Below are 24,402 nucleotides of genomic sequence, written 5' to 3' on the forward strand. Positions count from 1 at the left end.
TGCCTAGAAGGAAGTTCGGTGTTAACATACCCAATAGCGTTCACCAGGCCGACCTCCTGTTCCAACCCCACGATAAGAGGTACAAATATGCCTTAACCGTCGTGGACGTGGCCAGTCGCTACAAGGAAGCCGAACCCTTAACCGCGAAAGACTCGGCCCAGGTATCCCGCGGATTCGAACGCATATACAAACGCAGTCCGCTGACGTGGCCCACAGAGCTGCAAGTTGACCCCGGGCGGGAGTTCATGGGTGTCGTGTCACACCTGCTGGACAAACACGATACAAAGGTCAGGCGTGGCACGGCCGGAGCCCATCGCAGCCAAGCCATTGTTGAGAGATTCAATAGGACTTTGGCTGAGCGCTTATTCGGACATCAGTATGCGAGAGAGATAACCAACCCGGGGAAACGATCAACTGAATGGGTAGCGCGGTTACCCCAGGTGGTGTCTGCCATCAACCATGAAATCAACCGTCTAACCGGCAAGAAACCAGCTGACGCTATCAAACTAAAATCAATAGTGGCTGAGTCGGCTGCACCATTGCGTGGGAAGGAGAAACAGATACCAGATAGGGCCCTAGTGAGGTACCTATACCAGCCGGGGGAACACGAGGGTGATAGCCGTAAGCGAGCCACCGATCTGATATGGTCAGTCAAAACTTACAACATAGATAAAGTGGACATCAAAGCCGACGAGCCGAACTTATACTACTTGAGGGATGGGCCAGGGAGAGGGCTCGTTAGAGAGGAATTATTGATCATACCGTACGGCACAATGTTACCTCCTGTCAACGTGGCATAGAGCTATCACGTGATCAGGAAGTGGCACGTGGGGTCGGGAAGTTAACTGGGGATTCAAAAGTAGTAGGCACGATGGGGGCGAGATCTAAGGGCCTGACAAAGCTTTATTAATGAAATAAAGCTTTACAGCGACCTTTCTTGAAAGTGATCTCATACCCCCATTACTTCTACTACTAGCTCACCCTTTGAAAGTTCTGTGATCTGTTAGGTACACCATCAGTGTAAAACCAATGTAAAATTTATTGCTATGAAACTATTGAATACACTTTTAAAAGCTCATGTTATTAATTCTCCATGCTGTGTGTGTTCCCTGTTTTTGTTGAAGAGTGGAGAGTAATTTAAGTGATGGAGTTTTCCTGTTTTGTTTTAAAGGGGGAGTCTAATCGAAATTGTTTAAATCCACACAAGGACCGTGACGCAGCAGTGACAGATTTTGAGGAAAAGTTCAAAGAAAAAACCAAGAACACATGGGCCAACCGCCACAGCTTCGAGCCCAAGCCAGAGAAGTACACTCTCATTGAGATGGCAAATGATGAGGAGGAAGATGTTGTAAGTAATTCATGTAGATGATGTTGTATCCCTCATGAAGCAGTCTGTGTTGCCGGCATTCAGGTTCAGTTAATGTGGCTTTCACAGGAAACCATGATACATACAATGCTTGTTTGTTATTGAAAAGCAAATTCAGCAATATTCATTAATGAGGGATTTCTACAAACCAGGACCAGAAAATCCAGGGATTGACCGCAAGAGCTTTGATCTATGCATCTGTTATATGATCAACACAACATTTTTAAAATTATCCTATCTCACGACTTGTACTCTCTCAAGTTTGACAGGTGAGTGGTAACGAACTGCAAACAAAGCCGTTCGTTCCTGCCTCTTTGTACCATTTGCCCATACACTTCCCCACTGCTCCCTTCTGGACAGCTTATTAAGCTCCTGTGAAGAATGCAGCTTGTCCCTTGACTGATTTAGTGGCCCCTTTGTCTGGTCATTGTGGCACAGAAGTGCAGACATACTATAAATTGAAGGGGAAAAATTTGAAATTGAAAGAGAAACAAGCATGGGCAAACAAGAAGACAAAGTCATCAATATCCCCCGCAATGGCAAAATACTCTTCATGATTATGTCTACGAGTTATGATTATGTCAAATATTTAGGTGTGTATATAGAAAAGTGGAAGGAGAGTATTGAAAGGTTTTGAAAGTTTCTGCTCCAGAAAGGAGCACTATCACCAATTTCAGTCTAAGTCAAACTTGTTGCCATGGAAACACCAAAAATATTTTATTCAGAATTCCAAAACTACCAAAAGGCACCAGTACACCACCAGATCTATCTATGTGCCAAGTTTGATGAAGAAATATTGAACGGTTTTAGAGTTCTGCTCCGGAAAAGAGCACTACCACCAATTTCAGTCAAAGTCAAACTTGTTGCCATGAAAACGCCAAAAATATTTTATTCAGAATTCCAAAACTACCAAAAGGCACCAGTACACCACCAGATCTATCTATGTGCCAAGTTTGGTGATGAAATAGTGAACGGTTTTAAAAATCTGCTCCGGAAAAGAGCACTACCACTAATTTCAGTTTTAGTCAAACTTGTTACCATGGAAACACCAAAAATATTTTATTCAGAATTCCAAAACTACCAAAAGGCACCAGTACACCACCAGATCTATCTATGTGCCAAGTTTGGTGAAGAAATATTGAATGGTTTTAGAGTTCTGCTCCGGAAAAGAGCACAACCACCAATTTCAGTCAAAGTCGAACTTGTTGCCATGGAAACGCCAAAAATATTTTATTCAGAATTCCAAAACTACCAAAAGGCACCAGTACACCACCAGATCTATCTATGTGCCAAGTTTGGTGATGAAATAGTGAACGGTTTTAGAGTTCTGCTCCGGAAAAGAGCACAACCACCAATTTCAGTCAAAGTCGAACTTGATGCTATGGAAACGCCAAAAATATTTTATTCAGAAATCCCAAACTACCAAAAGGCACCAGTTCACCACCAGATCTATCTATGTGCCAAGTTTGGTGAAGAAACATTGAAGGGTTCTAGAGTTATGCTCCGGAAAAGACAAATGTGCACTGACGGACGCACGGACGGAGTCCATTTTAATACCCCCCGCAAAACGCTTTGAGGGGGATAAAAAGATTCTTCTTCAAGAAATAAAAAATACTGTAAGCAATACGGAGAGACTTTATCTTGATCAGACCCACACACATCATGTACTGACTGTCCCGGACTTTGCAGTTGGGACAAAACACTGGAAAACAAGTCCCCATTTATAATCTTGTATATGTCTTGTACAGATGAGGTTTACAAGACATTTACAATTTTGGAAATTACGAGATTTACAAAAAATTACAATTTTGGAAATGTCCACAAGGCTAGATAACTGTTGGGTGATGTTCTTTGTACAACCCAAGACCTAATCCCTTGTTAATTAACGGATCACCAGTGGAGAGTTAACCAGGCCCCAAAGAGTAAGGGAGATAACTCTTGAAAGGTCTGACAACACGGCTTTCAAAACCAACTGTTAAAATGGCAGTCGTGATATCGTTTCGAGACATTCCTGATGACATTGGCCCGAAATATTTGCCTAATGAACCGACTTTGAGGCAAAAACAATCTGGTGTGGCTTTTGGTTCGGCCTCATACCTTCATTCCGTTACTTTTGATTCATTTCATGATACTATCGTGTCGATTTGTGGGAGGATTTATAGAACTCTACAAAAAAAACGAATCTCCTCATGTAATCAACTTATCCCTTGACAGAATACACAAATCGTTCACTGACACCCTTTGTAGCTGCAAATGTGGGTGAGTTATCCCATGTTATCCCGCATGATTATGTTACATTTATTTAAGAACTTATTTCTAGATAGAAATTTATGTGGTAAATATAATATCCGTTATTATGCACAGCGGGAATAGAATAATGTAAATGTATTTTCTTCTGAATTATATACTACTCAAAAGAAGTTAAGGGTCACAGGTAGATTTCAGCATGACATTTATTTATGCATAGCAAACATATAAAACAGTTTGCAAGCATGAATATGGTTCCAATTGGTTTATGTTGTCCTAAAGCTAAACACACTTCGCCCACAACATTTGTTTTCAATTTGAGACTTAAGAAAGTAAAACCATCTTATTAACCCCCTTGTATAAACTTCTGCTTCGCTTTACAGGCAAACCCCTAATTAGACCAATAGTGGCTCCAAAGATGGAGGACGGGTGAGGTGATGTCACATTCCAAAAAAATGGCAACTTACCCGTACTGGAGGCAATTGCAGTTATAAAACATCAGTCACAAGATTTGGAACTTTCACTTGACGAGTCCCACAATTTAGAAAAAAATACAATGTCTCAATGCAAGTCTGATGTGTGGTACAAAGCCAGGAAGGGGAAAATTACTGCTTCAAACTTTGTTATGCTTATGACTCGAAAAAACAAATCAATGACACATTTATCAGAAACACCTTTGACGAAAAGAAAATTTCCTTTGATCCAACAACTTATGGGAATTCTAATACGAAAATAGCTTGCCTACCGGCTTGGGTAACACTGCTTCAAAGAGGTGTACATCAGTCCGTAGTACTTGAAAAGGGTCCAAGATGGATTTCCATGCTGAGATTTTCCTTATGAACGACTTATGTACACGGATTCTCCAAACTGATTACTTCTCCGGGCATGGACGAGGATATTGCAACGTTGTGTCCGAAGCATAACAATACGCCATTTCTCATAGAGGATCACCAATTGGCTCACATGGATATGGCTATTCGTTGCACCTTAGCTGCCATTAACCTCATTTTGTCCACCATTGATGGGGCAGCTTCGGCAGTTGAACATGCATTGACGAACAACCAAGCCTACATCAGAGGAGCCATGAGAATCGTTCACAAGCAGTTTCAGACGGTCCTGAATCAGATCTCGCACTTCTTAGGGTATATCCTAACTGTTAGAACAAGAGGAGTTTTAAATCACACTATGTGGGACAAACACTAAAGGGATCCAGAGACAGACTTGGGCAGCCCTGTATCTCTTCAACAGTGTTATCCATGAGGCCTCTGTTAAGGTGAATCAGAAGATTCAGTTCCAGGTTTCTGTGGAGCTACTCAAACTCCAAAAATTACAAGAATGTCTCAAACAGACGTTCAGCTCAGTATACGCCCTCTAATCCAGACCAGCAACCATACTTTCGAACCAACAGTTCTTTTCGAGGCAGATCAAGGTTACCTGGTAGATCCACCACCATTAAGCAAGCATTTAAGCCCAACTCAGCTTGTGGCGCCGGTTTGGGCAAGCAGTGACTGTCAGACATCTTCCCAACCATCCCCAGTCGTCCCGATTGCAAAGACACCAGTAGGCAGAAAGATTAGCCTGTTTGCTCGCAATTGGACTCTTTTAGCAGACCCCTTTGTACTAGCTACACTCAACCTGGGGACAAGCTACCAATCTTGGGATCCCCTCCACTGACCACCGATCCAGTTCGTTGAACCTATCCAGCAGCACAGATGACAACTTTTCGAACTACCATTGGTACCTTCACAGAGAAGCTAGCGATCGAACGTCTCGGCCCATCACCTGACACTCCCAGCTTCTACTCTCCGAATCTTTCCTGTCCCCAAGAAGGATTCGTACAAACTTCGTCTCATCTTCAACATGAAGATGTTTAACGTTCAGTACCTTCAGCCGCACTTCAGAATGGTATCGGTCAGCCTCTTATGAACCATTCTGAAGACAGGAGACTTCATGATCAACCTCGATCACCAAGACACCTACCTGCATGTCCTGATCTTTCCGTTTATCTTTGAGGGCATCCACTACCAGTGGAAAGTCCTTCATTTTAGCATTTCTACGGACCAGTGTCTATTTACTAACATCACGAAGCCCATCACTTGCTTCCTATAATCCTATACTGCCGGAGAGCGGAAGGTCGCGGGTTCTATCCCTGACCACGTCATACCAAAAGACAGTAAAATATCGTACTTGTTGGTCCCTGCCTGGCGCTCGGCTTTAATGGGTACAACAAGGACTGTTCGGCTCGGAGTCAGTGTAATGTGTCTGAGTGGGATATTCATGCTTCACTGCAGCGTGGTATCTCAGTGGGCTAGCAGTATAAAAGCAGCTTAAGTCTGGGCTGGTACAAGCAGGCGCACATACACATGCACACGCATGCATGTCGTCATATGAGCGAAATATACTCAAGTACGACATTAAACCCAATTTCACCTCACCTCACCTACACTGCCAAGGCATCTTGTTCGAGGCCTACATAGACGACTTCATTCAAACTCAACAGGATCTGGGATTCCTACTTCAACATCTGCAGTTCACCACCGAACTACTTAACCAGCTGACCGCCTCCGTGGTGTAGTGGTTAGAGCGTCCGCCCGGAGAGCGGAAGGTCGCGGGTTCGATCCCCGGCCGCGTCATACCAAAAGACGTTAAAATATGGTACTTGTTGGTCCCTGTCTGGCGCTCGGCATTCATGGGTACAACAAGGACTGGTCGGCTCGGAGTCAGTATAATGTGTCTGAGAGGGGTATTCATGCTTCACTGCGGCATGGTATCTCAGTGGGCTAGCACTATAAAACCAGCTTCAGTCTGGGCTAGTACAAGCAGCCGCACATACACATACACACGCATGCACGTCGTCATATGAGCGAAATATTCTCAAGCACGACGTTAAACCCAATTTCACCTCACCTCACTTAACCAGCTAGGGTGCATAATCAACCTCGAAAACCTCAACAGAAAAAACCAGTTGCTACCAACCCAGCAACTTCAGTTCATCAGAGCAGTATTCGACACTCGTCTGAGGAAGATGTTCGTTCCCCAAGACAGGTGGAACAAGATTCAATGCATGATACCTAAGGTGCTATCTAAGTAGAGTTCTCTGCACCAATGGCAAAAGTTACTTGGATTACTCACTCGAGCACAGGCCCTCACAAAGGTCAACTTCAACCGATCCAGAGATTTCTATGGCTATATCTGAGGATCAATGATTCCCAGACACCGTTTCATCAATCTTCGTTTCTACGTTGGTGGCTCGACGAACTGAACGTTTGCTGAGATGTCCATTTGATGCCGTCCAAACCCACTCATCACCTGCTCATAGATACTTCACTCAGAGGCTCATCTACTCAATATTCAAGTGGCAGGGCTGTAGTCAACAAACAAACAGTCCCTTCACATAAATGAACTTGAGTTCAAGGCAGCCATATTAGCCATAAGATATTGGTCACAAGACCTTCAGTCCAGTAGCCTTCTGATTCAATCAGACACCTCAGCCATGTTCTGGTACATCAACCAGATGGGGTCAACCAGTTAGTTGCACCTCCTGGAGTGGGCTGTCTATTTTTTTCAACTGATAAGACTCCCTGAGCATCACAGCAAGAGCCAGACTCATACCAGAGGTTAGGAACGTCATTACCGCCGTTCTCTCCCGTTCTAACCGAATGGAAACTACTTCCACAGATCTTCAGATCTACCTGCCTACCAATCACCAATTCTGAGATAGATCTGTTTGTAACCAGATTCAACAACCAACTCCCAGATTGTGTCTCCCATCCCAGATGAGATGACATGGGAGCCAGACGCTCTTGCAATCTCATGTGAGGGTCTAAATGGTTATGTGTTTCCACCACCAGCTCTCCTTCCCAGAGTGCTACAGAAGCTTCGGTCAACCAAGGAGATAACATTGGTTTTGGTCTCACCTTATTGGCCAGTCCGGAGTTGGTTCGTAAACTACAAGGATTCGCCAATCCCACCCCAGTAGCTCTACCCAGTCAAGCTGACATACTGGTCCTCCCACACTCTGAATGACTCTATGGATGCTTAATGTGCACGTTTGGTGGATCTGCAAAAATCCTGGATCACTAAAGGATATTCTAGGAGAGTCACTACAACAATCACTATGGCGCATCACACTTCCACACAATCACTCTATGATGATAAATGGAAGACGTTTGAAGACTACTGCAGAATGAAGGGCATTACTTCTCCTAATACTGCATCGGCCAGGCCGTTGCAGAGTACCTTCATCATCTGCGCATGTCCAAGAAAATGAAGGCATCCATGCTAGCCACGTATTTAGCTACTGTCATTAATGTGATAGCGAAGGCTACGGGAGTCAAGATATAAAGTGTGCCCAAACTCCAGTCTCTACTGCACTCTTAAAGCTGGCTGACCAATCGAAGAGTTTTCGACCTCTAGCCTGGGACCTCTCCGTCATCCTGCAACCTCAATGTTTCCAATGATTATGAACAACTTGACAATAAAGACTTCGAGTTCATCACTTTCAAAACTTTTGTTCTGGTAGCCTTGGCTACTGCTGCTTGAACCTCAGAACTCCATGCGCTTGACATCAACCAGGTTCAGTTTGAGCGGAAGAAACATGGCAAGGTTTTTCTCGGTCTCCGCTGGGACTTCATAGAGAAGAATTAGTTGCCACGATTCCAACATCCTGACAACACCGAAGATCTCTAGCCCTGCCCAGTTACAGCATTGAAAATCTATATCGCTGCCTTGCATGACTGTCAGAGTATGCAAGTGTCTATTCATCCCAATATTTACAGCCTCTAAAGCAAAAGTCTCACGAACAACGCCACCCTACTGGATGAGATCGACCATCCTGCAAGCTTCCTCCTCGAGCTGTGTCAAACCCTCACGAGAATTGGGCGTTAGTGTCTACCATGGCTCACCACAGCAACTGCTCTCTGGCTGCGATCATGGAAGGATGCTTCTGGAATTCCGCCACTGTCTTCACTTCCGACTACCTATGTGACCTCTCAGCCCTCACTGACGTCGAGGGTCCTTTGGTACTGGCACAGCAGCTGTCTTCGGCCTGAAAATCCAGATAGAGGGACCTCATCCGCTTGCAGATTTGTTGTTACCTTGTAAATACCGAATAGAGATGTGTGAACTCCACTGCATGTTCGTTCTACTTCCTTTGGGCACCAGATCTGCTCAACTAGTTATATATTAGGGTATTTTTACCAAAACAGGCTTGAATACACAGGTGATTATTTCAGTGATTCTCAACGTTGATTGGTCAGCTAAGCTTTTACTGTTTCATTGATAACTAGAATGTGCTGTACTCATGCACACATTTTGAGATTTAGAAAAGGTTAAAGAATATGAATACATTTTTCATTAGACATTAATATTTTGTAATAAAATTTTGTTAGAAATAGTTGTCTTTTTTTAATAAATAACCTTAAAGAAACACACAATCGTTTGCATTGTTTGTAAACACACATGGCCTCCATTAGGCTAACCCCGATCAAGGTCAATGACCTAGTTAAAGTTGACGGTGACCTAATAGGACTGACTGACTGACTGAGTTTGGTTTTACGCCGCTTTTAGCAAATAATTCCAGCAACATCACGGCACGTGACACCAGAAATGGGCTTCACACATTGTACCCATGTGGGGATTCGAACCTGGGTCTTCGGCGTGACGAGCCAACGCTTTAACCATTAGGCTACCCCACTGCCCTGACCTAATAGGAAGAGTGATAAGAATTTTAGAGCCCTGGAATTCCTACAACCTGTTTGTTGTTAAAACTGATTTCGGGGAAATAAAAGCAGCAAGATACCGACAAAAGATGTTACCTGAAAGTGTGACAATTGAGTCCGTCACAGTCTTTGTTGCATGCTGTAAATCTTCATTCTGTACATACACTATTCTCAGGTCGAATTTATGGTTGTGTATTCCACTTCGACATCTCGAATGACTCCTCTGTCAGTCGACCATCTGCTACAAAGAGGCGTATTCCTTCTTGGAACTGCTGTACTCTACTGGGACCAATGACTTGACTGTAACACGCCTTCCACAGAACAAATTGTTGTTTAATCTTCAAACTTGTGGTGTTTCTTGACAGAAAACTTTATCAAGATGTATTCGTGTGATGGTTGTCTTTCCCAACTTTTAACCGTTGACTTTCCCAAAAATTGACAGGTTTTTGCGTGTTTCAACACTACACCGTCATCTGTCACAAGACACATGTCAGTCGTGAATGAACAATGTTCAGCGGCACTGACTTGATCAAATAACGTTTGAGCTGTGATTAAGTACAATGATATTGCATTTAAAACATAATTTTTGATAAATTATTCCATAAATTTTTTGTTGTTGTATTTTAAAGTGATTTTACAAGGTAATATTTTCCATAGAGTAGTTATGTTATTACCACTGGAAGAAGTTTAATATGCACATGAATACGAATCAGCTGTTTGAGGTCACAACTCCTGTCTCTGGGTGGTTTTTATTTCGTTGTTCTTCTTTTAAAATTACATTATGGGTAATAAATAGAACAACCAATTCGGTACGAGTGATTATGGGAAATGTGCCATCATTGAAATATTGTTAACGTTAATATCGTGAACATTATTTCAACTCAGGCATATTTCCCATAATCACTCATACCGAGTTGGTTATTCTCTAATTCCAGCACCTTGCGTGACTTCATCATAGACTTAGAAGTAAGTGTTGTACTACAGTGCAGAGATGATCAACACTCATGCTTGCTGTCCTCTACTCTAATAAACAATCTCATCAGGGAAGAGTGAAATGCCAGTGGATTTCGATGTGTTCTGCTCCCAAGATGCTGAATACATCCTTGACTAAGCTTATGCAAAGGAGCAAGGGTGATTCGATGTTGTTCGGAACTGAGCATTAAAGTTAAAGTTAAAGAGATCGTTAAAACAATAAACCAGTTGAGCTTAAACCGAGCCGTTTCCCCTTTTCATCTCCGATGGTGACTCTGGTGATGGTTTCAAAGCAGGGGCGGGCCAGATTAAGGTCGAAAAAGTTTTAATTTTACTGGGGCTTTCTGTACATCAGGGTGAGACAGGGAAACCTGATTAGCTGTGTGTTTTCATCTTAGGTCAAAGGTTGCGGTGGAAAACTGATCTACTGACATAGGGTAATCTGTGACCCGCTGTCCGACTGTTGGAAATAAAGTAAATAAAAACTCAACAGATATACCCAGTTGTTATGAGAGTGTGTTTTTTTGTAATTTGTATTATCATTGATTAAGTGATAGTCATTAAGGGTCACAATGTTGAAAGTTTTGAGTGTGGGTTTTGGCTCACATCTCACATCATATATGTTCTATGGCAGTAGTTTTGTAGCGGCATGACTTTTTTATAGTGCTTCAGAATTGCCTCCCTTGGGGCAATCTCTTGTGTTTGTTTTGACCTACTGTCTTGTTTTCGATGGCTTTCGTAACACATGACTGGATTTATACATCTGTCTGCCATTGTCATCGTCTGATCAACATAGCTGTTGTCATTGTAAACAACCTTCAATCAGTATGTCTGCTCTCAGTGTAAATGTCAAGCCTCTGGTGAGTTAATGTTTTTATATTTGTGACTCAAATGCATTGTAATAGAAATCTGTATTGACATTCATTGCAGCTTGCTCATTGTTTAACATATGTTATATTTGGAATTACTCTTTCTTAGTAAAGTACAGATTCTAGTACTTTTTGGCGTTGAGTCCCATCTGGGATTCGAACCCACACCCTCAGTCAGGCACCTAATCGCCAGCACACAAAGTCAGATGCCTAGACCGCTCAGCCACTGCGGTTTTCGGCGGTGGCTGAGCGGTCTAGTCGTCTGACACCATTTATTTATTTTGTTTAAACACAACTGTAGTTGCTGTTCAATGGTATGCATATTCTTACCGCGACAAGAAATATTAAAATCATCCTCAAAAAGTGATCCATCGATTGTATCATTTAAAACATTGGATCAACTGTTGATCTTGATACTACCCACTCGGACTTGAAATTGCCTGTCTGTTAAAAACTGAGAAAAAGAGGTAAACGACCCCTCAAACCGAAGTCATGTAAATCCTTCAAAATGCCATGCTTCCAGATGGTATCGTATGCTTTCTCGAGTTCAAAGAATATCGATACTGCATGTTGTTTATTGGCTATAGCATTTTTGAATCGGTGAGTGATAGATCCAGGGAAGAATATGTTCCCGTAGCTGGATGAAGATAAGTGGCTGAATCAACATTGAAAATACATAAATAAATTATAATCTGAAATGAATTCCTCGATGATTTCACCTTTATTATTTGTGTTGGCACTTCCCCAAAGCGGGTTGTGTCCGTTCAGGTCACCCATGATGAGACATGAGATTTTGAAGATCTGAATGTCGAATTTCAGAAGAAGGATGGATATACAAGCTGAACAGGGTCAATGCAACGTGCAGGGTCACATGGACAGCTACAGTCGAAAGATTCATATTAAGTGAGACAGGGCTATGTATAATACCCTGCTGCACTAAAATGGAAGCACCCCCAGTAGCTTTATCTCCCAGAGGAGAAAAGGAGTGATAATCACTGTACTGTCTTAAATTAAGGTTATCTGTATTCTCTAAATATGTCTCTTGTAGACATCATGCTGACGGTTTAAAATCCTGTATTAGTAATTGTATCTCATTAAAGTTATTTTTCCGTCCTCTGCATTTCCACTGCATTAAAGTCGACAATTGAGTCATGGTGCTTCAATTGGCGATCGTTCACGGGAATGTGGGGAGGAACTATTCCTCCTCCTGTCCTGTGAGGACAGAGTAATCTCCATATCAAGAGGCCCGAATGTATTCTGTGTTGGAACCTCTGACTGACTGAGTTTGGTTTTACGCCGCTTTTAGCAATATTTCAGCAACATCACGGCGGGGCACACCAGAAATGGGCTTCACACATTGTACCCATGTGGGGATTCGAACCCGGGTCTTCGGCGTGACGAGCCAACACTTTAACCACTAGTCTACCCCACCGCCCGTTGGAACCTCTGAAGGTGAAGGGACAGTATGTAGTTTGTCTCTTGTTAATTGTTTTCCTTTCTTCTTTTTCACTGGTTTTGATACAGACTTTTCTGATGGTGTCTCGGGATCAGTTTCATCTGTCTGGGAACTAGACGGAGATCGAGTGACTGTGGTAGTCTGTGTCGGGGCTGAAGTTGAATAGGTTGAGCTGACTTGACCCAAGTCCAGTCAGTCTGACATGCAGTAGAGGACATTTCTGCAGAATGAGTGACAGCAGCAGAGTATGTGACAGTTGACTGATCTAAAGATTGATGACTCCATAGTTTTTTTACATCGAAGTAAGAGATGTTTTTTTCAGTTTTAATTTTCATGATTTGTGACTCCCTTTGATAGCCAGACAGGACTTGGATGATGCAGAATGTGGACCGTTACAGTTGGCACATTTGTAATCTTTCTGACAGTCGGTGGTATTCTCATGGTTGTCACCACAATGGTGACACACCACAGACTTCTGAACTGACTGCGATTCATGACCGAAATGTTGACATTTGTAACATCGGAACAGATTGGGACCATACACATCCACTCCAATGTTAAAATAACCTGCTTTTATTGATTTTGGAAGGGAAGATCGACAAAAAGGTCACCAGATAGATGTTCGTTTTAGTGATTATGGCCTACGTGCACACTCCACAAGAAGCAACCCACTACAGAGACGGGTAACATTTTTTACCTCTCCACAAATTCCCGAAATAGCCTTGGAAATGGCAAACAGGTTTAATTTAATCGGTAGAAAATCTGTAGCTTCGATCACGAGAAACTGAGGCCATGAATCAACGTTTGAGGGATTTGTTTCATTTGAACAATCTAGTTCGTCTTATTTTCATTGCGATTTGAATCAGCTTGTTGGGTTGACAAATGACAATGGAAATGTTTTCTAATTTTGACACTTTAGGTTCAAAATGACCTGTTCGGCGTGAAGAAATCCAAAAGTCGACGACACTTCCTTGCTTCAGCCTTCACAGCATCTACTCTTTTCCTCTTTGCTCTTACTTGTGGTTGGCACTGTGTATCAGAATGAAAATGAACAAAGCCGAAATCACCATGACTTAAATAGGTAGTTTTATTACACAACAAAAAACATCTGGGAAAGGAGCTAACTCCTGACTTATTGTAAAATATTGGATTTTTCAAAGGGCAGATAATGGGGTGATACGAAAGGGCAGGGCGCTAAATGAAAAGGGAAGGGCGCTGATTAAAAGGGGCAGGGCACTGCCAATATGAGGAAAACACCAACACAATCAATCTGGGGGCCACTAAATCAGTCAAGGGACAGCCCATTTCTGGTGTCCCCCGCCGTGATGTTGCTGGAATATTGCTAAAAGCGGCATAAAACCAAACTCAGTCAGTCAGTCAGTCAGTCAAGGGACAAGCTGCATTCTTCACAGGGGCTCAAGAAGCTGTCCAGAAGGGAGCAATGGGGAAGTGTTTAGGCAAATGGTACAAGGAGGCAGGAAAGGCTTTGTTTGCAGTTCGTTTCCACTCACCTGTCAAACTTGAGAGAGTACAAGTCGTGAGATAGGATAAGTATTATAAATGTAAAATGTATAGTTAAAATGTTCAAATTTTGGAAGATAGTTTTACTCGTATCAGGTGTCACATATATTCCAAGTCTTTACATAGTTTGTTCTTGGTACTTCAGGGAAAATTACATACTTCTTACCTATGAATCTGTGTTTCAGCCTGTGGTAGTCACCAGTGGAAGAAGGGTAGAGGAAGCCAGTCTAGTTGAGTCTACACAGAAACTGGAGAATCTCAGTCTCGACACTGGAGTGAATATGCCGCTGGGTAAACTGAGCAAGGCACAGAGAGCTAAAGGCTTTGAGGTGTTGAATGAGATTGAAGAAGAGTTGGAGGGCAACCAAGCAGCAGACAAACTCAGGGAACTGTCGTCGAGGTTCTACACAGTGATTCCACACGCCTATGCTCGCCAGATTCATCTGCCATCTATTGCTGACTCAGAGACTCTTCAGAAGAAGATGGACATGTTGGCTGTAAGTTGTGACTTCTGGTTCTTCCTTAATGTTTATGGGTCATTCTCAAAAAAAGGCCAAATTCATGCTATGAAAAATATGAAAATACAAAGCATCATACTGAATTATCTCATTATTGTTTTGAATGGTCAACACATTAAAGAATGCGGTCATGATAATTTGCACACAGGAAAGTAATAAAATATTTTTAAAATAAACTTTTTTAAAGTATCCACTGAAAAAAACTGTCAGTGGTGTAACAAGCATAAAAGTATTCTTTTTTCAAACTTTGATGTCAGATAAGAAATTTTTCACATTTGTCATTATTTACAAACTTTTTCTATTTTCAAATATAAATTAAATCGTTTCATTATTCTCACATATTTAATTGTAAATTTGGCAAAAAGGGCTTGGTGTGAGAAGAATGTAATGGTAACATATGATATTTTTTTCTGAAATAACTTGTATACTTAAGACTGATCATGTTTTATGTACACAGTGCTATTAAAGCTGTTTTCAGTTATCATAAAATATCAGTCTAACTGTTAAATTATTCTTTTGAAATAATTAAATGTTAGCAAATATGCATGTTACACCACTGATATTTTTTTATATCCTGCCTGTTACACCACTGAACTTTCTGCAACTTACTGGAACAGTAAACCAAATCAACAGCCATATGATGCTTTGGATTACTTAATAATCATCATTGGAGAACGGCTTTCCAACATGTGGTGTTGGAAAACAAATGATATCAACAGTTAAGATTAAAATGTACAAATTCAAAGAATACTGTGACACCAATGACATGTTGTGTTACACCACTGATTTTTCTTTACCTCACTCTAAATATAAATCCAAATTAATTGCCTTTAATTGATAATTAACAGATTTAAACAGCTCAACAGCAAATTCTGAACACTCAGATTTTAAAAGGTTTTTAAAAAATAATATACAAAAGCAATAAAATTAACAAATTGTAGTAATATTGTTACACCAATGACATTTTTTGTTACACCACTGATTTTTATTGAATTAACTTCAACGATAAATTCAAATTAATTGCCTTTAATTGATCATTAATAGAATTGAACAGCTCAATAGCAACTTTTGAACACTCAGATTTTAAAAGGCTTTTCAAAAATATTATTATTAAAATAATATAAAATGAACATATTGTAGTAATACTGTTACACCAATGACATTTTTTGTTACACCACTGATTTTTCTGAACTTTATATACTAATATACCAGAACAAATTACCTTCACAGACTTTACATGAGTTAATGGTCATAAAATATACTGGATAAATACAATGCAAAGCAGTTGAGTTTTGTGAACAAGTGACTTAAATGAACATTTTGTCAGTGGTGTAACAAAAATTGTCAGTGGCGTAACATTTTCCCATGTTATACCACTGACAGTTACACCACTGACCTATTCCCACTTTTATGAACTTTATAACAATTAATGCTCCCTAACCACAGACCACCTGGCATAAATGTTGATGTTTTAGCAACTTTGATGTACTTTAAATAAACATTGTTATGAAAAAGAACACATTAATAAGAAATCAAGGTTACACCACTGACTCGATAAAAAGTTATGATATGAAGTAGACTCACCAACTGCATCAAACTTCCACATCAAAATAAAATTTGGCCTCCACAAAACTTCTGCCACGAGAAGAAAGTCATCAGCAAAGGGACCATTTAGTGTTTCATATTTTTTACTCAAACGAGATAATTATTAATGTCACATGTTTATATTCGTTACACCGCTGACAGTGACATTTTGGACAGTCATTGTTTTCATTGTAAATATGTGATTTTCATTTTGTTTTCAATATTTCATGCAGGAATGTGTTTTTAATATTGGTGTTTCATTATAAATCTTTAAAAAATATGTATAAATACCCTGGAATTTAAACTTTATGGTACTGCAAAGTAATGTCGCTGTCCACTGACAGTGGTTTTTCTTTCAAAATGATGACAAAAACCCAATTTTGTCCCAAAAATAACAAACAGGTACACCATTTTACATCATTATGAGGAACAAAATACATTTTTCTTTCATAATATGATTTTTGAAAAAAAAATTGAAACAATATTTTCAGAGCAATGTGTTACTAACCAAAAGTTGGGCAAATTTTGAGAATGACCCTTATAAATTGATGAATAAACCTCTTTTTCATTTCGAGATGGTGTGAGTGAGAAGGTGTAAGGGAATAGACTTTTTGTATAAAAGTGCATGTCATTTATATATAGCACTGTTTTTATTAACATTGCCTGAAAACTAAATCTCATTACAATTCATTTCATCATGTTTCATAAATATCATTATATGTTAAATGTTCATTTGTTCCATGTTGTCAGAGTCTTGCCGTTGAATGCCGCCTCTATACATCTTCACCTTTTCCTTCTGTTCCCCCCTGGGCTAGTACAAGCTGCCGCACATGCACATACACATACACATACACATACACACGCATGTACGTCGTCATATGAGCGAAATATTCTCAAGCGTGACGTAAAACCCAATTTCACCTCACATCACCTTCTGTTTCCTGGAGCCTTGTCAACAAGGATTTCCCTTCACTTCCTCGCTATTCTTAGCCAGATAGCCCATTCTTTGGGATTTTCCCATTTCTATTTTTAGGTCACATCAAAGACTTTCTTGGCTATTGTGTCCTCTGACCTTACTTCCTTTGGCCACCTGTTTTCCATCTCACTCCACATGCAGTTGCTGAGCTGGAAACATCTTTTCCCTTTCTCATTTTTCTAATCTGTTTCCATCTGCCTCATTACTTTATAAATCCCTATAAAAAGGTGCAAAATGTTATTGAAATAATAATAATAGTATAATATTAAAAGTAATATTTAATTGATAATTATATAAATTTAGTTAAATATATTAGTTTCACAATTAATGTAAATTATAAACATGGCTGAAACCATGTGCTTTCATTTTTGTTCAAAATTGCAAAAACTTTATTCTGGTATTTAAATTGATAACATATTATTTACTGTGATATTTTAAACTATTTAATATTTATTGTTAAAATTTGTTAAAATTATTTACTTGATTTAAATTTTATGACTCCACTTGCTGTTGCTCAGATGGAAACATCTTTTCCCTTTCTCAGGCTTGACCCTCAGCAAGAGCTTTATCCATCATTTGAACAAAATTCATTTCATCACCATTGCACAAATACACGGCTACATATAGATAGTGGAAATATCTGATACCGGACTCTTCAGAGTATTGTACTTTCATTTCATTGTAAAACTATGATGGTGTTTTTGGTGTACATATTTCATTAATGATGCTAATTTATCACAATCTGAATGAAATGATCTGAATTCATATCATTTTCATCTTTAATTCGGAATTGTACATAAAACAACATTCATTAATGAGAAATTTTGAGTAACTCCAGGAACTGACTTCAGCAAATGACCTTGACCTCCACAGCTCCTGAAAGAAGACAGGGTTTGGTACTGTTAATGTATGTTATGATGTGGGTTTAAGGTGCTTGGAGATATCGAGCTGCTTCAAAGTCTACAGAAAGTCATGGATATTACAGCTGTAAGTCATCTTTGGAAATATTTTCTTTGTGCCTTATTTAGATGTAATTTCTGATTTGGATTCCGTTTTTATACTCCCGCTTACGATGTAATAGGGGTTCATTGTGTTCATTCTGTCCTTCCTTCCATCCCAAAACTTTGTCCGGAGCCTATCTCTTAAAGATTACATGCTAGGTTCAAACTTCACACATGTTAACTAGAAAGTGTTTACTCGTAAAAACAGATGTTTCCCCCTTCCTCCAATTCAAAGTTGAGACCTCAAACAATTCATTTGATTCATTCAGTTTCAAAATCTCTTAGTATGAAAATACATATTATTGACAGTATGTTATTATGTTTATAAAGTCTTCATTTAATATTTCACATTCAATTGAACTTAATTGCTTACCAACAAATCATCCACTCCACACTTATATTTTACAAAACGTTCAGAATTCTAAATGATTCTATTTTGAAATGCATGAATGAATCTGTTGTTTTTCAGTCACAGAGTTGTCTCCAGTCAACAAAATTTCAACAAATGCTGAAATCAAAATCTAATGTAGTAGTACATGAATAGGCTTGATGCTTCTAAGCTTACTAAAAGTGATCCATCGATTGTATCATTTAAAACGTTGGATCAACTGTTGATCTTGATACTAAATAAGTTGACAGACAAAATACTGCTTTGTGGGACAACCTGATCCTGGTTGTAATGATCAGACAGGGTTGAACCCACTCGGACTTGAAATTGGCTGTCTGTTAAAAACTGTGAGAAAAAAGGTAAACGACCCCTCAAACCGAAGTCATGTAAATCCTTCAAAATGCCATGCTTCCAGATGGTATCGTATGCTTTCTCGAGATCAAAGAATATCGATACTGCATGTTGTTTATTGACCATAGCATTTTTAACAAAGGAATACTAAACGTACCAAATGATCAATGTACTACGATTTTTCATGTCAGCAAAAATATTTTTCGGCTTTCTTCCTACATTTTCTGGCCTGTTTACATTCATGATTAAACCATGGTTTACAAATATGTGGAACTGCAGAGGACTTAAGAATTGTTTTGTCAGCAATGTAATTTAGTATATCTGAAAAGAACTGTATAGGATCTTCACTATTCCTAAAAAGATCATGATTCAAGTGTTAAACACACAGAGTCTCATATCAATGACCTGATATCCCAACTTGATGATTTACAATACGGGCTAATCGTTGGTAAGGAGCACATCCCCTCAGTATTATTGGCTGATGATACTACTGTTGCCAGTACTACTGCACATGGACTGAACATGTCCCTTGCTGCTATCCACCAGTATGCCCTCCGCTGGAGACTGACATATAACGCCAGTAAGAGCTGTGTCTTGTCTTTCATCAACGACAGAAGACAATGTAATAGATCTGTCTTCCAAATTGGAGCCGTGACATTGCCGATCCATACTAGCACGATTTATGCTGGCTCTCTGATACACACAGAGAAAGCAAGTGGACGAACTACTCGAGCTTGTACTAAAGCAAGACAGACAATCAACTCCCTAAGAGAAGTTGGCCTCAGAGCTGGAGGATTTAGCCCAATATCTTCTTCGAATATCTGGCAAAGAGTAATCTTCCCATCTGCTTTCTATGCATGTGAACTCTGGCCAAATATCAGCAATTGTGAAATCAACGAAATGGAAACTTTGCTTGGTACTTTGCTTGTGGCGAGTCCAGAATCTCCACAAGAGGTCGTCTACAGGTGCTACAATCCAGGTCCTTGGATTAAGGACAATGCTGGGCAGAATAGACAAGATGAAGCTTCTCTTCCTAGGACGACTCTGTAGAGCAGCCGGCACAGCCATTGTGAAGCCGATCTTCTATCTGAGACTGTGCCAGTATGCCACCACTACCACACATAGTACCAGATCCATAACACATGATCTACTAAATGTAGCCAAGAAGTATGGGTTATCAGGCGTACTAGACAAATTTATCAAAACCGGAGAATTCCCATGTAAAAGTATATGGGAAAGCACAGTCAAACGAACCGTGTGTAGATTTGAAAATATTAAATGGAGAAACACTTTGCAACAACGTCCTGATATGCATAGGTTTAGTGATATTCACACCCAGCTTGCTCCACATCGTCTCTGGAATCTGTGTGTATGGTATGGTATCGCATCTCCTCCTGTTTATGCCCTGGTTATGCTCGGCATATTACCTGTAACATCGGGACAATGTCTGCTCTGTGACTGCGAAAGTGAAGACATTGTTAAGCATCAATTGCTTTACTGTGAAAGCCTCATTGAACAAAGAAATGTGCTAAGTGAGACGTTGTTTGATAACCTCAACCTTGACACCTATGTCAGACTCGAGGACACTGCTAGTGATGAAGCTAAGGTCCTGACATACCTCGGTGCCATTACGGATGTGGTCCATGATATGACACTTGACAGCTGGGCAACATTCATGAGCATCGTGGCTAAAAATGTCAGCTCATGGAACTTAAGGTGTATATTATATCTGTGAAATTATGTCACACACCATGTAAATACAGCTCTTTATATTTCTCTTTTGTTGTGAAAACCCTGTTGAACTGAATTGTCATATGTATTGTCTCTGTCGTCAGTGCGACTGACAACTAATATAATCTAATGTACTCTCCAAATCACTGGGGGAAATAAAGAGTATTCATTCATTCATTCATTCATTTGATTCATTCAGTTTCAAAATCTCTTAGTATGAAAATACATATTATTGACAGTATGTTGTTATGTTTATAAAGTCTTCATTTAATATTTCACATTCAATTGAACTTAATTGCTTACCAACAAATCATCCACTCCACACTTATATTTTACAAAACGTTCAGAATTCTAAATGATTCTATTTTGAAATGCATGAATGAATCTGTTGTTTTTCAGTCACAGAGTTGTCTCCAGTCAACAAAATTTCAACAAATGCTGAAATCAAAATCTAATGTAGTAGTACATGAATAGGCTTGATGCTTCTAAGCTTACTAAAAGTGATCCATCGATTGTATCATTTAAAACGTTGGATCAACTGTTGATCTTGATACTAAATAAGTTGACAGACAAAATACTGCCTTGTGGGACAACCTGATCCTGGTTGTAATGATCAGACAGGGTTGAACCCACTCGGACTTGAAATTGGCTGTCTGTTAAAAACTGTGAGAAAAAAGGTAAACGACCCCTCAAACCGAAGTCATGTAAATCCTTCAAAATGCCATGCTTCCAGATGGTATCGTATGCTTTCTCGAGATCAAAGAATATCGATACTGCATGTTGTTTATTGACCATAGCATTTTTAACAAAGGAATACTAAACGTACCAAATGATCAATGTACTACGATTTTTCATGTCAGCAAAAATATTTTTCGGCTTTCTTCCTACATTTTCTGGCCTGTTTACATTCATGATTAAACCATGGTTTACAAATATGTGGAACTGCAGAGGACTTAAGAATTGTTTTGTCAGCAATGTAATTTAGTATATCTGAAAAGAACTGTATAGGATCTTCACTATTCCTAAAAAGATCATGATTCAAGTGTTAAACACACAGAGTCTCATATAATGATCAGTCAGCCCTGGCGAAGTTCCTTCTTGATAATGGTGGATCATCACCAGGTTTGATTGTTTTTAGAATGGTGGGAAAGTGATCACTCCCACATAAGTCATCATGGACCATCCATTCAAGTTCATTATATAAGGTTGAATCGGTGAGTGATGGATCCAGGGAAGAATATGTTCCCGTAGCTGGATGAAGATAAGTGGCTGAATCAACATTGAAAATACATAAATAAATTATAATCTGAAATGAATTCCTCGATGATTTCACCTTTATTATTTGTGTTGGCACTTCTCCAAAGCGGCTGTGTCCGTTCAGGTCACCCATGATGAGACATGAGATTTTGAAGATCTGAATGTCGAATTTCAGAAGAAGAAGGGATATACAAGCTGCACAGGGTCAATGCAATGTGCAGGGTCAGACGGACAGCTACAGTCTGAAGATTCATATTAAGTGAGACAGGGCTATGAATAATACCCTGCCGCACTAAAATGGAAGCACCCCTAGTAGCTTTATCTCCCAGAGGAGAAAAGGAGTGATAATCACTGTACTGTCTTAAATTAAGGTTATCTGTATTCTTTAAATATGTCTCTTGTAGACATAATGCTTACGGTTTAAAATCCTGTATTAGTAATTGTATCTCTGATCTGCAGATGGAAATTGCAGCTGTTCGAGAGCGCATCACTATCCTGCAACAGGCCCCTGCTACTCGGCCTGGGGCGCAGTGACCATCCTGCCAAGACATCCCAACTAACAGGCTCCAGCTGGATGAATTCATCACCAAAGGCTGGGAGGCGATGGCGGTGCTGCAGTCAGCTGAGGGGAGGCGTTTTCAGCAACAGTTGGACCAGCGTCGCGCAGCTGATGCTTATATTTGAAGCATGTCTCAGGGCAGTGGCAGCCAACACACATAGGATAAATGAGACAAGGGGTGCATACTGTGTCTCAGCGTGGAGAATTTCAATTTTATTTCATTTTCTCTGATGTTCTTATCACATTTCTTTTCGTCTTCTTATATTTTCTCTTGTGATTTCCTGGTAAGGAATTATTAATGTATGTACATGATATTTGTAACATGTATTTATCTGAAATGCATAATTGTATTGTTTGAATTGTATTGTTATGCAACAAAACCAGGTTCGTTTTTTTATGCTCACTTTTTAACTGTAAGGGCAAACTGCAAGAGAGAGAAAACAATAGGATTATTTAGCTGTATTAATGTAAATATGTTAACTTGGGACCAGTCTTCTTTAAAAAACGGGGCTATTGTAATAGTCAGGTCGTAAATGATCGAGGACTTTGTATGTTTATCACGCTTCCGAGATCATGTTCATGTTTGTTAACTTCTCAAAACATGATTACATCTTATTACATACATGTATTGTGTGTAAAAACAATGTATATTGTAGTTACAAGTTCATATTAATGTATTTTGTCGTAAGATTTAATGGTTATGATTCGCTCCAGAGATATGCTCAAATTGTCCGCCGATCTCCAGGCGATTACGTCATCAAAACGTGTTGTTGATTCAGAGATTGTTTATACATTAAATCTGCTAAAATATAAATGGATATTTAAATAGTACTTACGCAGGCGTGTTCCTGGAGGTGGTAACTGGTAAACTATATCCATTAAATTTAATGTCACGTCTTATTTGGATCTTAGATCGCATTCTTCTCGCTCTAACGTTCGGCGTCTTCTGCTACATGCATTACCGGAAGTACGATGACGTCATATAGTGTACTCTCGTTCTAAAGCAGTTAGAGAGACAACAGACTCAACGTAAGTTGTAGTGTTTTTGGGCCGAGATATTTTCTAGGAAATTTTGCATTATTAGAGTTTTATATTTGAATTACTAATAACTACAGTGCTGCATTCTTGGCTCTGCCTTTGCGCACAGAAGTTATTCTTGTGAAATTGAAAATTTGGAAGTTACAGGAATAATAGATCTACAGTACTCTGAACTGTCATAACGGACAAGTTGGTAAACTAGCAAAGTTTTATTCACTCTTGCAGTTGCCTATCCTTGAATTGCTATTGTCATCTGTAAAATAAATAACAACAACAGCGAGTAAAGATTCACTGACTTTATTTATTTGTTAGAATTTTCTTTTAATCCGTTTTTACATATATCTTCAAAACTGACGGTTGGGATGGGACATAAAATATATCCTGACTACCACGTTCCCCACCCCCCTCTCTTTTTGTATAAATACATATGATGTGGAAATTTAACTCAGCTTATTAGTGTAATTATGGATGATTATCAAAATAGTTTTTCTGATAAACTCAATGCAATGGAAGGCCCTGCAACTAACTTAAGGTCACGTACCAAATGTATTGTGGATAATCAAAACAGTATCTAGGTCGCGAGAGAATGTCGCAGACCATTGGAAGATGGTGCCACCAGAGAAGATAGCGCGCCAGGGCTGTTGATCCGAGTAGGTCTTTCAGTGAAGGCGACTTGCAGGGTCATGGCAGGCAGCAACATTTTCAGTGTGATTCGCAGTCGCTTGACTCGAACAGGCAAAAGTACTGCTCACCATCTTTGTATGACAATGTGTCATACAGACCTCTTGGAAGGAATGACCATCCTTCTCAGCAAATGGCCAGTCACAATGAGATGAACATTATTAACA

General features: G+C 39.8%; 1 protein-coding gene across 3 annotated transcripts in view; it reads left to right on the top strand.

Moving 5' to 3' along the window:
* The window catches only part of LOC124255293 (protein mono-ADP-ribosyltransferase PARP3-like), a 67,234-nt gene extending 43,380 nt beyond the window's left edge, over positions 1-23,854 (top strand). For all 3 annotated transcript variants that reach the window (XM_046689187.1, XM_046689170.1, XM_046689179.1), the window contains exons 4-7: positions 1,172-1,348; positions 14,337-14,648; positions 18,160-18,216; positions 22,417-23,854. In XM_046689187.1, the coding sequence (XP_046545143.1) occupies positions 1,172-1,348; positions 14,337-14,648; positions 18,160-18,216; positions 22,417-22,491 (621 nt within the window). In that variant the 3' untranslated portion in view covers positions 22,492-23,854. The remainder of the gene's footprint in view (positions 1-1,171; positions 1,349-14,336; positions 14,649-18,159; positions 18,217-22,416) is intronic.
* The last annotated feature ends 548 nt before the right edge of the window (positions 23,855-24,402 follow it).

Source organism: Haliotis rubra, unplaced genomic scaffold, assembly GCF_003918875.1.
Source record: "Haliotis rubra isolate DU_JTF1 unplaced genomic scaffold, ASM391887v1 Scf1152, whole genome shotgun sequence".
NCBI lineage: Eukaryota > Metazoa > Mollusca > Gastropoda > Lepetellida > Haliotidae > Haliotis > Haliotis rubra.